The sequence below is a fragment of the Perca fluviatilis genome, chromosome 2 (assembly GCF_010015445.1).
Source record: "Perca fluviatilis chromosome 2, GENO_Pfluv_1.0, whole genome shotgun sequence".
NCBI classification, from domain to species: Eukaryota; Metazoa; Chordata; class Actinopteri; order Perciformes; family Percidae; genus Perca; species Perca fluviatilis.
In genome coordinates, this window is record NC_053113.1 from 47,213,322 (window position 1) to 47,227,707 (window position 14,386).

Genomic DNA, 14,386 nt, shown 5'->3' on the forward strand with positions numbered 1-14,386 from the left:
GCACAGCGCGGTGGACGAGAGTGGACAGCGCAGACTGAAGGCCTTTTTATAGTTGTGCGTAGAATCGACGGCGTAGGGTCCGGCGTAGACGCAAACCCCTCTGCGTCTACGCCGGACCCTACGCCGTAGCCTGACGTGCACCTCTCGAAAAATGTAACTACACGTAGCGGCGACGCACGTAGCTCGGCCGTGGCTTGGTAGCGTTGTATTTCTCCCGACTCATTTCCTGGTTCTCCTTCTCCATAAACAACATGAAATCAAGGAGAGGGTTAACTTTTCCTGCTACAGATTTCCCACCGTGGTCAGAAAGAACAGAGGAGACACTTTGTTTCTCTCACTAGGACTCTAGAGTCGCTACTCGCTCCGAAGGTAATCGCCGGCACTCTCTCACTTCTCTCTACCACACACTCCCCACACACACACACACACACACACACACACACACACACACACACACACACACACACACGCAGCTCGACGCACACACCAGCGCACAAGTATAAACATCAGGCCACTTTTTAAGGCTACGGCGAGAGCTCTGCGTGGAGCCGACGCACAACTGTAAAAAGGCCTTGAGATATGGTTTCTACGTGTTTCTGCCTGTAGAACAGGTAGGTGGGTTATTGATAAGTATTGACTCATTATGGAGGTTTTATTGTAGGCTACCTACTTACAGTAACGAGTGTAGTTCATCTGCGCCATCGGCGGTAAATAATCCTCGGTAACGTTTCCACTCAGTACATGTGCTGCGTGAAGTAACGCACACACCAGTGACTGTGGCTGCAACCAGCCCGACATACGTTTTTACTGGCCCCGGGCCATCGGGCCATTGCTTATGTCGAGCCTGGTCGTCTACGATAACGGGAGGTCCTCCAGTAGGTGCTCGTGCTTCCATGGCGGTTTCAGTTGTGCGTCCTCCTCCTCCTTTAGCAACAAACAAGCGCTGAAATAGAGCGCGCGGCGTGCGGAGCGTGCGTAATGCAATCTAGGAGCAGTGATTCGCCAAACCTCCCTTATTGCAGTCGCACACATTTCTTCTAATTTTATTTTTTAGTAACGAGTAACGAAGATGCTTAGTGGAAATATAACGGAGTAAAAGTATACATTTTATCTAGGAAATGTAGTGGAAATGTAGTGGAGTAAAAGTGAAAGTTGACATTAATTTAAATAGCGAAGTAAAGTACAGATACGTGAAATTTCTACTTAAGTACAGTAACGAAGTATTTGTACTCCGTTACATTACAACAGGAAGGAGGTTTAACAAACTCTGAGTCTAACCCTGATCTCTGAGTTGATTTACCCTAAGATGGGGAAACTCTTGAGTTTTCGGTTCCAGAACAGCTGATTTGAGTTGGTTCAATCAAATCGGAGTAGGTTGATTCAGAGTTAAGCGCGTGCACCACCACAATAAAAAGGCAGCACGAATGGAGCCATGATACTACGATTCACCATGGTCACAACCACAAACAGGTCGGCGGAAATACTCATGCGCACAAACAGCGAGTTTGAATATATATTTACTTAAAAAAGCGACACAGGGGCTGCTGCAAAAGAGAGAGAATTTGCATGGGAGAAAATTGCTGCTAGAGTAAATGCGTAAGTTCCAATATAGTGTATTAAAATCATATTTAATCATGAGTATAATATTACTGGTGAAATGGTATTGAACCTATACAATTTTATTTATACTATCAGTTCATAACAAGAGTTATTTAGAGACACTTTACAGATAGAGTAGGTCTAGACTACACTCTATAATTTACAAAGACCCAACAATTCCAGTAATTCCCCCAAGAAGATTAATCATTTCATTGAGGTGCAATCCTGCGGGCGAAAAAGTACTAGTCCTATTCTGAGGCTGCAGCACCATCATTACCAGAATTATAATTCATAATATTTTATTTCAAAGGGTTACACATGGATGTATTTAGGGTTTACATCATTCACGTTTCAGAGCGAGTCGCTTTGCTATACAGTGGCTTTGCTAATATTCTCCGCATCACCCACGTTGTAAAGAAAACTGCCGTTTGCAAAAAAACGTAATGCGACACCTGATATGCTGGGATGTAGAGCATGTCCACGATGGGTGACGTGAGTGATATGAGGACGGATAAGGTTATGTAGCCTAGGCTACATAACTGATAGACTGGGAAGAAAAACGATACCCCTCAAATAAGAAGTTATCTGGAAATGAAAATGCATCTATAGTCGGGGCCTCAATATCATCTCCCGACGTATGCTTAACTCCCTGCGAAGTAATACAGCTTCTTCATCAACGGGATCGTCGACATAAGGAAATGCCATGTTTTGAGATCATATTTAGTTTTTTATATAATCTGCCTAATACAGTTAACAAACCAACCCTGTTTATTTTATTTATGCAGATAAACTGCGCTAAAATGCGCCTGATCCAGACTGAATGAGGAAATGAGAGAGCGCTGTGTCAGAGGGAGGAGACAGAAGAAAACCTGCTTCCATTATTGTCCATTACACTGCCACTTAAAATAAAAAAAATAAAAAGAACTGAATCAAGAATATTAAAGTTTCATAGTTTATTTTTTCACAAAACACCAAACATGATTGTACAGTTCTGGGATTTAGAATAGTGTGTAACAGCATTACAGCATACAAACCCATCTAAAATCTGGGTGTGTATACTAAAAACCATTCAAATAGTTTTTTTCTTTTTTTTTTTTTTAAACAACAAGTTTGTCAGTCACCTTAATGATACACAAGGAAATGTTTTAAATACCAGGATCACTGGAGAGGACAGTTACAGGAAAGGGAACATTAACAACATGGGTACAATTCTAACGATTATTGCTCGATTTGTCAGTTTCAAACTGCACCAGCTGTTTTTTTTGCTGCTCTGCAAAAAGAACAGTGGTAACTTTGGGAACGAGAGTGTGATTTAATAATCATTAAAGAGCTCTACTATGGACAGCAAATCTATTAACTTAAGGCACCAAACCCAGAGGCATGAAGGACAATATTTTTCGTTCTTCCTAAGTTGTGCAGAAAGAAATGACACACGTCATATCAAAACTATATTTGTATGAATACAGTAAAAGGTGTGCAACAGTTTGTTAGTCTCAATTGTCACCCACTCCCACATTTAGTCAGCAAATTGCAAGTGGTTCCACCCTGTGGATGCAGTTATTTATCGTACAGGTCGAGTGGGTAGTGCTCTTTGTATTGCTGCACGTGCCTCCACATGGATTCTCTCTGCTTGTTCAGACCGGGCGTCATCTCCTGGTACACGTCGGTGAACATCAGCTCTACGTTGGGCTTCAGGCGTTTCTCGGCCCTCTCGAATGCCTCCATCACCGTCTTGCGCGACTGCTTCCGCCAGCTCCTCTCGTCGTCCTCACTCCACCAGCCGCGGGCCGTCATGTAGTGTCTCAGCCGGGAGATGGGATGGTCCTGCTTGTCCCAGTAGTTCACCTCGTCCACCGAGCGGTACGCCGAGCTGTCGTCACTGGTGCTGTGGTGCCCGATTCTGAGGAATGCAAATAATGATCTTACTTCAGTCGACTTCCCATACTACATCATTTTAGGGGTAGGTACATTTTCAACAGTTCTTTAAAAAAAAATCTCATTGTCATCGTGTTGTTATAATTGCAACCCATTCATTCAAATCCTGCCACCTCATCCTCTTTATTTCATAAATATCAACTCCTAATTTTAAAATATGAATACTATTAAATCAAAATTACAACTTTACCAGATGTTAAGGAAACATGCTAAGTTGAAATACTATCTTCTCTGACAACAATGCTAAAGCCAGTATTTTCTCTTTTTGAAACGTGCCATTTAACTTTGGGGAAACAAAGGAGCCTGTTCAGCGGCTGTAGCCGACAAATGATGACTGCGACCTGGGCACGGACAGCCGCGAGGTCGTGTTGTTTTAGGCGATTGTTGCAGTAAGGTTTAGCCGAGAAAAGGTGGGTGTCAGTCGAGTACGGAGCTCCAAGAAAGCACAGGCTTTTTTAACGTCAACATAGCCAGCATCTAGACACTCAGATGCGCTGTTGAGTAATATCTGGCAATGCGAGACTAGTAACTAGCTAACAGTGACATTGTGGGAAATTGGGTTCAGCGTTCTCAACCTGGCAACCCCCGTGAACTTTGAATTGGGGAGGAGGGGCGGACTCTCTCCAGTATTTTGAATTTGGACTGCGCTAACCATTTTAAATGCTGGCTGTCAAAATTAATATCAGAAATATCGGTTTCTTAACAACCAAATGCCCCAAAATAACTTAGATGCATGCATGTACGTTGTATGGAACCCAGACAACATATAAATCCATGCATCTATGTTCTTCGCCGGTAAGATTCATAATTACATCCACTGAATTTGGGTTGTTTTATTTAATTTCATGGCATTTGAAAAAAAAAATATTTAAATGGTTTCAAAACAGCATCCTGACTAAACTGACATACCAGTCTCTGATTCACTCAACATCCTCTGATCTTAAAACTTAGCACAATAAGTAAGGAAATTTGTGTTTTTTGTGATTATATCTCTGTGGTAACAATGCTTTTTGGCTATAAATCATATAGCGTTGGAAAGCCTGCTTAGTTCCCTTTCAAATGGTGCCGCATTTGTAAGGACCACGCATTTGTGGGATGAGCAGCAGCGCACTGCTGTGGGATGAGCAGCAGCGCACTGCTGTGGGATGGCATCCCATAATTCAACCAGCATTTGTCGCAAGTCAGCCAACGTCGTCGTGTTGGTCACTCTGACACGAACAGCACCAGCGGCAAACCCATATCGCCACAGTCTGGGACCGAACTCTATCCTCCAAGATGACAACGCTCGCCCCCACAGGGCGGGGTTTATCAGAGACTACCTCCAGAATGTGGGAGTGGAGAGGATGGAATGGCCTGCCAGCAGTCCTGACCTCAACCCCATTCAACACTTGTGGGATCAGCTTGGGGGTGCTGTTCGTGCCAGAGTGACCAACACAACCACGTTGGCTGACTTGCGACAAATGCTGGTTGAAGAATGGGATGCCATCCCACAGCAGTGTGTGACCAGGCTGGTGACCAGCATGAGGAGGAGGTGCCAGGCTGTTGTGGCTGTGTATGGTTCGCATTTTTTGTGCATGCATTGTTTTAGTCCGTTGCAACACCGGCAGTGCCGCCGCTAGTTAGCTTAGTGTAGTGAATGGAATCCTATGTTGCCGGTTAGCATGTTGTGAGTAAAAGTGAGCCAACAAAAGACAAAAAAACAACCTAATTACTTACACTGAGACAAAAAATGTATTGGCCCACCTATCTACAGCCAGGGTAGACCGTGATAAGCACTATTTCAACAAACGGTGGCGTATTCCTTTAAAGACACTGAAAGTTGTCTGAAAGGTGGCCATTCTGTGTTTAATGACAAATTCTATATACATATTGTACATCTGTTTTGTAATTTGTCAATTCTGCATTCACCTCAAACTAAAGAGGTTTGTCATTTCAACTAATTTTAAAAAGGAACATAGTGACTTATTGGGAATTTAGCTTATTCACCATAACCCCCAGAGTTAGACAAGTCGATACATACCCTTCTCATTTCCGTGCGTGCTGTAAAGCTGTCTGACAGCTCCAGCATTAGCTTAGCCCAGCACAGATCCTGCAGGTAACTGGTTCCAGTAATCCTACTGCACCGAATAAGTGACAAAATAACGCCAACATGTTCCTATTTCCATGTTGTGATTTGTAGAGTCACAGCGTGTACAAAAAACAACGTAACATGAGACACAGCCATCTTCTAACCGTAAACAAACTGGGAACTATATTCTCAGACAGGCTTGCTGCGAGCATATCACTCCGCCCAAGTACTATATTCTTCCGCCTGAGAATATAGTTCCCGGTTTGTTTACGGTTAGAAGATGGCTGTGTCTATGTTTGTCCCCTACAAATCACAACTTATGGAAATAGGAACATGTTGGCATTATTGCTTATCACTTCGAGCAATAGGATTACTGGAACCATTCACCTGCCTGTTCTGTGATGGCCTGATGCCGCTGGAGCTGTCAGACAGCTTTACAGCACGCACAGAGATGAGAAGGGTATGTATCGACTTGTCTAACTCTGGGGGTTACGGTGAATAAGCTAAATTCCCAATAAGTCGGTGTGTTCCTTTAAGTAGCAAAAATCGAACATGCCGGAAAAGAAGATTCTGAAAACCACTGATGAGAAACTTCTGAAATATTATAGCTCATAGGTGTGAGGAGAAATAAAATGTTTATGTACAGTATTTCATGGCGAAAATCTGAAAAATACGGAGTCTTGGATGTTAAAAACGTGTAAAAAAAAAAAAAAAAAAAGTCTTTATATATTTCTAAATAAAACCAAAGCCATGCTTTTATTTGTGCACTTCTTGAGCTGCACCTGATATTCTTATTGCAGCATTTCAGTTATTGTTAGTTAGTTATAATAACCACAGTACAATGAGCTGTCAGCTTAAAAGTCGTTCTCAGTGAAAATGCAGAACGGTCAAAAATCCCTCAAACAAACTAACCTGTAGGTCATCGCCTCGATGAGGAAGGGCTGGTTCTCCGCCACGGCTCTGCGGCGCGCCTCCTTCGTAGCGTTGTACACGGCAAACACGTCGTTCCCGTCGACACGGATGGACAGCATGCCGTACCCCGGACCACGAGCAGCTGTTCAATCACAGGAAGAAGGAATTTTGTGTTCATACGAGCGGCTGAGAATTCCTAATACATGGGTCTGAATACAGCGGAGAAACGCATCTTACCAATGCCATCTCCCCTGTACTGCTCGTTGGTGGGGGTGGAGATGGCGTAGCCGTTGTTACGACAGAAGAATATCAGCGGGCACTCGAGCGTCGCAGAGAAGTTGAAGCCGGCATGTGCGTCCCCTTCGCTGGCCGCGCCCTCTCCGAAATAACAGATCACAGCCCGGTTCATGTTTTCTCTTTTGAGGGCATATGCAGCTCCGGCCGCTGAAACAAAAACACACACACAAATATATATATTTACAGGTATATGTATGCACTTAACAGACTGGAGAGCTTTACACAGGTGCACAGCAGCTCACCCTGGGGAATCTGAGTGGCCAGAGGAGAGGAGATGGTGACAAAGTTCAGATCTTTGCTGCCGTAGTGCACGGGCATCTGCCGGCCCTTGCCCAGGTCATCGGCGTTGGCGTAGCACTGAGCCATGAACAGATCCAGAGGGAAACCCCGGTACATCAGCACTCCTGCAGGGCAGCATAGGAATTATAACACTGTTACTCCCAAGATAAGAAACCCTGGGCAACTGATGGTTATTACTAACGCAATAGGCTTGCAGGAGGTAATGTATATGAGCCAGAAGGTTGGAGGGTAGGAATTAGTAAGGAGGTTATATGGAAAGGGGGAAAAAGCAGTGGTTAAAAGGGGAGACAGGGGCAGGGGGGCATCCAAGGGTAGTATTAAATTAATTGCCAACTACTGTTTTTTTTTTTTAAGATAATTATATTATAAGTTTTTGGGGCATTTTTAGACCTTTATTGACAGGGCAGCTGAAGAAATGAAAGGGAAGAGAGAAGGGGGGGCGCAGCAAAGGGCCGCAGGTCAGAGTCGAACCCGGGCCCGCTGCGTCGAGGAGTAAACCTCTATATATGGGCACCTGCTCTACCAACTGAGCTATCCGGGCGCCCAATTGCCAACTACTTTGATAATCAATTAATTGGTTTGAGACATTTTTTATTAAAAAAAAAAAATAAATTCTCTGAGGTCAGCTTGTTAAATGTGAATATGTTCTAGTTTCTTCTCTCCTCTGTGACCGTAAACTGAATATCTTTGAGTCGTGGACAAAACAAGACATTTGAGGACATCATCTTGGGCTTTGGAAAACACTGATCCACATTTTTTCACCATTTTCTGACATTTTAGAGACCAAACAACCAATCCATTAATAGAGAAAATGATTGACAGAGTAATCAACAATGAAAATAATCTTTATTTTCAGCCCTATAAGATTAACTATATTTTGTTAAAGACGCGTTATCTGAATGGTCTATTTCTATATATATATAATATATATATATAATTTTTTTTTTTTGCTGCTGCTTTACGAAATGTGATCTACAAATATAGACTGCCTTTCTGATTTTTCTGAATGACAGAATGCTGACTGATGCAGTTGGACATGGGTGTGTTGCTGACTGAATGAAGCACTGTTTGCCTCAAATGTCACCGGTCGCATGATTGTTGTGATCACTGGCACACCTCTTTAGATAAAACTGCCTAACAAGCTTGGAGCAAAGCTTCACTGTGCCTGAGTGTGTGTGTGTGTGTGTGTGTGTGTGTGTGTGTGTGTGTGTGTGTGTGTGTGTGTGTGTGTGTGTGTGTGTGTGTGTGTGTGTGTGTGTGTGTAATGGGAGGGGTAAGGATTTTGATTGCATAGCTTTGTTGGGAAGGGTTGGGGGGGGACTGGTTTTAGGATGTGGGAACGATTGAGCCCATGATGATTTTATTGATGCAACTTTGCACATTTGTATTATTGTAAAATTAGGTGTGAATGTGTTTGTAAAATTGTATATTCTGACGTTTTGTACTTCACTTGCATTGAATATTTATTGTTTGACTTACCTGCCCAGGGACTATGGGTGGAAAATACAGATTGTGCAACAACCTGGTGCAATGCATCTCTCCTTATTTTTTTATACAAGGTTAATGTTTAATTGTGCACTGTCCCTGTTTAAATTACATTACATGCTGTCTGATTCTTACCAGCTTCTCTGTATTGACCGAAGACTATGTCGGTTGGGTCAAGAGCAGCAGCACTACCAATATGTGTCCCCTCCTCACCATAGTTGGTCATGTAGAAGGAGATGCGACCCTGTAACACAAAAAAAAGAAGACTTTTCAACATTGTTGAACATTGTTGCGTCACTGTTACCAGGAAATGCAAGAGGAAACACTAACCTGTCTCTGGGACTCATAAAGAATGCGGTCCATGGTGTTCAGCAGAGTCATCTTCTGGTAAAAGTTCAAAACGGTCTCTTTGGAGAGCTGAGCAGGGGAGAAACATACAAAACCACCAACACATTAACTGAGTGGAGGTCACGGTGCCTCTTTTAATAACCGGGGGCGCAGGCAGGCGGACTCTACCTGAGGGTCTTGAGAGGGGTTGATGATGTTTCCCTGTCTGTCCATCACCCGATACACTGGGATCCCAGAGATGACGTTGGGCTGGATGAACTCAAGCTGATCCACAAACTCGGCTGAGGCTCCGGGGAACTGGGGCTTTTCCAGTGTCGAGTCAAAGGGCTGCTGCCGCAGCACAGCCTGGAAGATTCATGCCAAGCATTATTTGTTAAAAAACATCCGTGTGGTGGCCAGTTTAGCTCAGTTGGTAGAGCAGGCGCCCATATATAGAGGTTTACTCCTCAACGTAGCGGCTGCGGGTTCGACTCCGATCTGCGGCCCTTTGCTGCATGTCATTCCCCCTCTCTCTCCCCCTCAGCTGTCCTGTGGAAATAAAGGCCTAAAATGTCCGAAAAAAATAAATAAAATAAAACATCTGTGTGGTCGCCCCGGTAGGTCACTTGGTAGAGCGTGCGCCCCATGTACAAAGGCTCAGTCCTTAGTGCAGCAGTCCAGGGTTCAATTCTGACCTGCAGCCCTTGGCTGCAAGTCTTTCCCCTCTCTCTCCTTTTCCTGTCTACAACTGTCCTATCACTTAAAAGGCCAAAAAGATATTCTTAAAAAACATCTGTGTGACAAAGCAAGGCCCTCTCTAAAATAGACACCACACAAAGGGGATTCAGCTTTCTCTTAATGTCATCCAAAAAAATGTTGAGACTGAAAGGGAAACTGACTGTTTGCATGTCACATTACAAAAGGTGATTTTACTGGAATACGGCTCCATTTCCTGTTTGAAAAACTTCCTGCAATAGGTGTAAATAAAGTTTATTCAGCATTAAACGGGCTTTCATGGGATGTTATCTTAATGCCTCAGCAATACTGTTTTCTTTTTGAAGCTGTCCCCTGGAGCGGTCACATTTCTTGTATTTTTTTATTTTTTTATAGCTCCAGTAGATTCATATCCAACACTCTTAATGACTGGGCAATTGTAGTATTCATGTTGGAATTTATATTTTTATATAGTGTAGGAGTACACAGGTTTGATTTAAATATTAAAATATAATTTGACTCAAAATGTATTTATTATGCAAAGCAGATTGCCAGGAAGTGCAGATATCCTAAATGATCACTAGAAGTATACAAAGTATTCAGTGAAAGGATCAATACTTAGTACAGTGTTAAAATCATAGACTGTAAATACCCTTTAAATGTACAACTAAAAGACCTGCATTCAAAGTACAAAAGTATTAGCATCAAAATATACTGTTATAATAAAGTACCAGAAGTAAAAGTATTTATTATGCAGAATGGTCCATTTCAGATTAAGATCATATTACTGGATTATAAATTATGCATTAACTGCATCAATTTAATGTTGTAGCTGATAAAAGTGGGGCTTATTTTAACTACTGTATATACTGCTTAAATAGCTTAATTCATAATAATATTCATATTATTTATAGATTTACATTTTGCATTAATAATCTAAATCTTCAAACTATTAACTAAAGGTATTAAATAAATGTAGTGGAGTTAAAAACTACCACATTTGCCTCTGAAATGTAGAGGAGTAGAAGTACAACGTAGCATAAAATGGAAATACTTGAGTAAATTACAAGTAACGTTAGCCTAAGTACTGTACTTGAGTAAATATACTCTGTTACTTCCCACCACTGCTTATTACACCGTGGCCTATTGATAGTGAAGTGAAACATGTTAACTCTATATTTTTAAGTGATATGCTATCATTATTTATACAATACAAATATTAACTTTAGTGACACATCTGGCATAGACAGCATATTGACAGAGCACAACAAATAACACAAGAATATACAATATATTTCATGGGAGTCGACAACAAAACTTAACGTGACTTTTCGACTTCATTTATTTTTATATTTTTTTGATATTTCGACTTTAACTTGAAGACGGAAGTTTTATCCTACGCCCCTTTGCTCGACCAATGGCAATGCAACTAAGCTAAAGCTTTAGCCGGCTAGCTAGCTAACGTTACCTAGCTAAGCTTCAGAGTCACAACGTCCAACACAAGGTGCACTAGTGCCATTCAAGTTGCTGATTAAAACGTAATACTATATATTCACAAACATTTGGGCACCTACAATTTGACTTCATATACTGCGTTGGAGAATCGTTACATAATTTACTCTACGTTAGTTTCTGCAAGGTTGTCAGCTAGCTCTAACGTTAAGCTAGCTGGCTCACAACCCATCGCGACAACTGGAGAAGTCAAGCAACGCGTTCTTGTGAATCCTTGATGGGTCCTCAAAACCAGACAGCTCTAATCATAACAAGTTTAAACTTCATACCTACAGTTAACGTTAACTATCTCGTGGCTGAATACTTAACTTGACATCGTAAGTTTTAATAGTAGGCCATTGTCAGACCACTTTTTCCAACAACCCTGTGGATGCTAAAGCGACCTTTCGTGTTACTAAGCTAACGTTAGCTACCTTATCTCTAACAGAACAATACAGCAATGTTTAATTTTTTTATGAACTTACACCGACTCTGAAGGCTCTGTGTTGAAGCAGCCTCGATGCCTTCAGTCCTGCCGTCTGACGAACATGGAAACATACTCCATACATTTTGTTTATACTTCTCACAGCCGCCATCAGGACCGTCCACGGCTAATAGCTTGTCAGGAATGTTAAAATTCTTCTGTAAATATGTAAGAATTATGTGACAAAACTAGCTAACAATAACCGTTTGAGCGCTTTTCAGTCTTCAGCACTGATATCCACAATCACACTTGTCAGGCAGGTTGAATAGCTACAAACGTCGTGTCAACCACAATCATAAAGATGACATCCGGTCCGCCTTCAAATTAAAAGTCAAAGTGACCAAAAGTACAAACCTTTATTTAGCAAGGGGACCGCAGACTGTGGTAGAAGAAGTACTGAGAGCTTTAACTTGTATAAAAGCTCTCTGTTACAAGTAAAAGTCATGCATTAAGATCTAAATCTGAAATTAACTAAAGTTAGCAAATTGGAGTAAAATAATATTTCCCCCTAAATATAATAAGTTGGCTACTTCAGTAAATTTAGCTTAGGCCTACGTTACATTCCAAAGTGCGATGCTCAGTGCTCAGTGTTCTGCTGCTGATGCTCTGTGCTGCTGTAGTCACTGTGAATTTCATCATTGGCTTTAATACAGTCTGGTATACATTGGCTTTAAAATAAGGGATAGGTATTCATGCAGAGAAAACATTTAAACTAGAACACAAAAGACAAAGAGAGAGATTACAAAAACAACAAACACAAATGATGGGAAATATGACATAAATACCTAAACTTATAAATACCAAATGATTATTATTATAATAATATAAAATAAGTTTTGAATGTTAGAAGTGAACCTTTGATCCTGACAGTGTGCAGATGTTCCCTTATCGTTTGTATTAGTATGTTGTGTGTCTGTGTGTGTATATATATATATATATATATATGATATAATATTGTATATATATTGAGTTAGTTGATCTTTTCTTGATGTTGTTGTGGATACGTGTGATTATAGGGATCACTGCTTCACTGTTGGGAATTCACTTTTTAACATTACTGTCACCTAAGAGTTGTATTATAGATCATTTTACCTTTATGTTAACTATCACTTTATGTGTGTGTGTCTCTGTGTGTCTGTGTGTGTGTGTGTGTGTTTGTGTCTCTATGTGTCTGTCTGTCTGTCTGTCTGTGTGTGTGTGTGTGTGTGTGTTCCAGATGTTTTATTTAAAATCTAAAGATTATGTGATGTTTTATATTATATATGAAGGAATATGAATAGTCTTTAATGCATTTATTATAGTTGGCTCTTGCAGTGTTGTCAGTGTTATAAACTTGTTATTATATCTTGGTCAATATCTCTCTATAATCTATCGTCTCTACAACAAACATTATTAATGAACAATAAAACTTGGGAACCAGTTTTTACTGTTTTGATTGTGATTTCTGATTAATTATTATAAGCAACATATCTCTTGGTCTGTAAAATGTTTCTTATGTTAACTTTAAGTAAGTAAAGTTTATTTCTAGAGCACATTTAAACACAGATTAATCTGACCAAAGTGCTGTATAAAAGAACATTAAAATGTAAATATCAAAACACAAAAAGAAGATCCCAACGAGAACGAGTAGCAGTTCCCAAACACAGAATGATAGACATGATGAGAACAGATTGAGAGATTACAGACTTAAAACAGAAATGGAGGGAGCACATTATCAGATGTATATATATAATATCATATATATATATATATGATATTATATTGTATATATATTGAGTTAGTTGATCTTTTCTTGATGTTGTGGATACATGTGATTATAGGGATCACTGCTTCGGGCTGCACCCTGACCCACAGGAGGGGGGGTGGGGGGCTTTATGTTAACTATCACTTTGTGTGTGTGTGTGTGTGTGTGTGTATGTGTGTGTGTGTGTGTGTGTCTGTGTGTCTGTGTGTGTGTGTATGTGAGTGTGTGTGTGTGTGTGTAAGTAAGTAAGTAAAATTTATTTATAAAGCGCTTTTCACAGATAAAATCACAAAGTGCTGTACAAAAGAATAGGTAACACAAACAATATAAAATGTATATACATATGTAAAATTAAAGTGACACTAGTGAAAACCCATCAACCAAAAGCTTTCCTAAATAAACATGTTTTCAGATTCTTTTTAAAAGAGACAACAGAGTCTGCCAGACGCATGGACAGAGGCAAGGCGTTCCACAGTCTGGGAGCAACAGACTCAAAAGACAGGTCCCCTCGAGGAGTCTTATAACGAGTCTTTGGGACTAAAAGCAGGTTTGGGCCAGCGGACCGAAGGGTCCGGCCAGAGGAATATGGCTTCAAAAGGTCCAGAATGTACTGTGGGGCCTGACCGTTTAAGGCTCTGAAAGTCAGTACTAAAATCTTAAAATCAATTCTGAATTTCACAGGGAGCCAATGGAGAGCCGACAAGACTGGAGTGATATGAGACCTTCGAGGAGCACCTGTTAAAAGCCTAGCAGCAGAATTTTGAACAATTTGCAATTTGTTCAGGGCAGACTTATTCAAACAAGTAAAAACAGAATTGCAGTAGTCAAGTCTTGTTGATATGAAAGCGTGAATTATCATTTCCAGATCCTTTTTTGACAATATTTTGCGTATTTTACAGATGTTCCTAAGATGATAAAAGCAATTTCGGACGAGCTGCTTTGAGTGTGTCTCCAAAGACATGGCTTGGTCAAACACAACCCCCAAGTTTCTGAGGCTGGATTTGACAGAGAGGCCCAGAGAGCCAAGGAT

General features: G+C 41.0%; 1 protein-coding gene across 1 annotated transcript; it reads right to left on the reverse strand.

Annotated features, from left to right (window-relative positions):
- Positions 1-2,539: 2,539 nt before the first annotated feature.
- Positions 2,540-11,906, reverse strand: bckdha (branched chain keto acid dehydrogenase E1 subunit alpha). Its single transcript, XM_039786405.1, has 8 exons — positions 11,614-11,906; positions 9,113-9,289; positions 8,927-9,013; positions 8,732-8,840; positions 7,054-7,215; positions 6,752-6,958; positions 6,515-6,656; positions 2,540-3,499 (listed from the first exon to the last, which is right to left on the reverse strand). The coding sequence occupies exons 1-8, from the start codon at positions 11,722-11,724 to the stop codon at positions 3,157-3,159; spliced, it is 1,338 nt and encodes a 445-aa protein (XP_039642339.1). The 5' UTR covers positions 11,725-11,906; the 3' UTR covers positions 2,540-3,156.
- Positions 11,907-14,386: the final 2,480 nt, after the last annotated feature.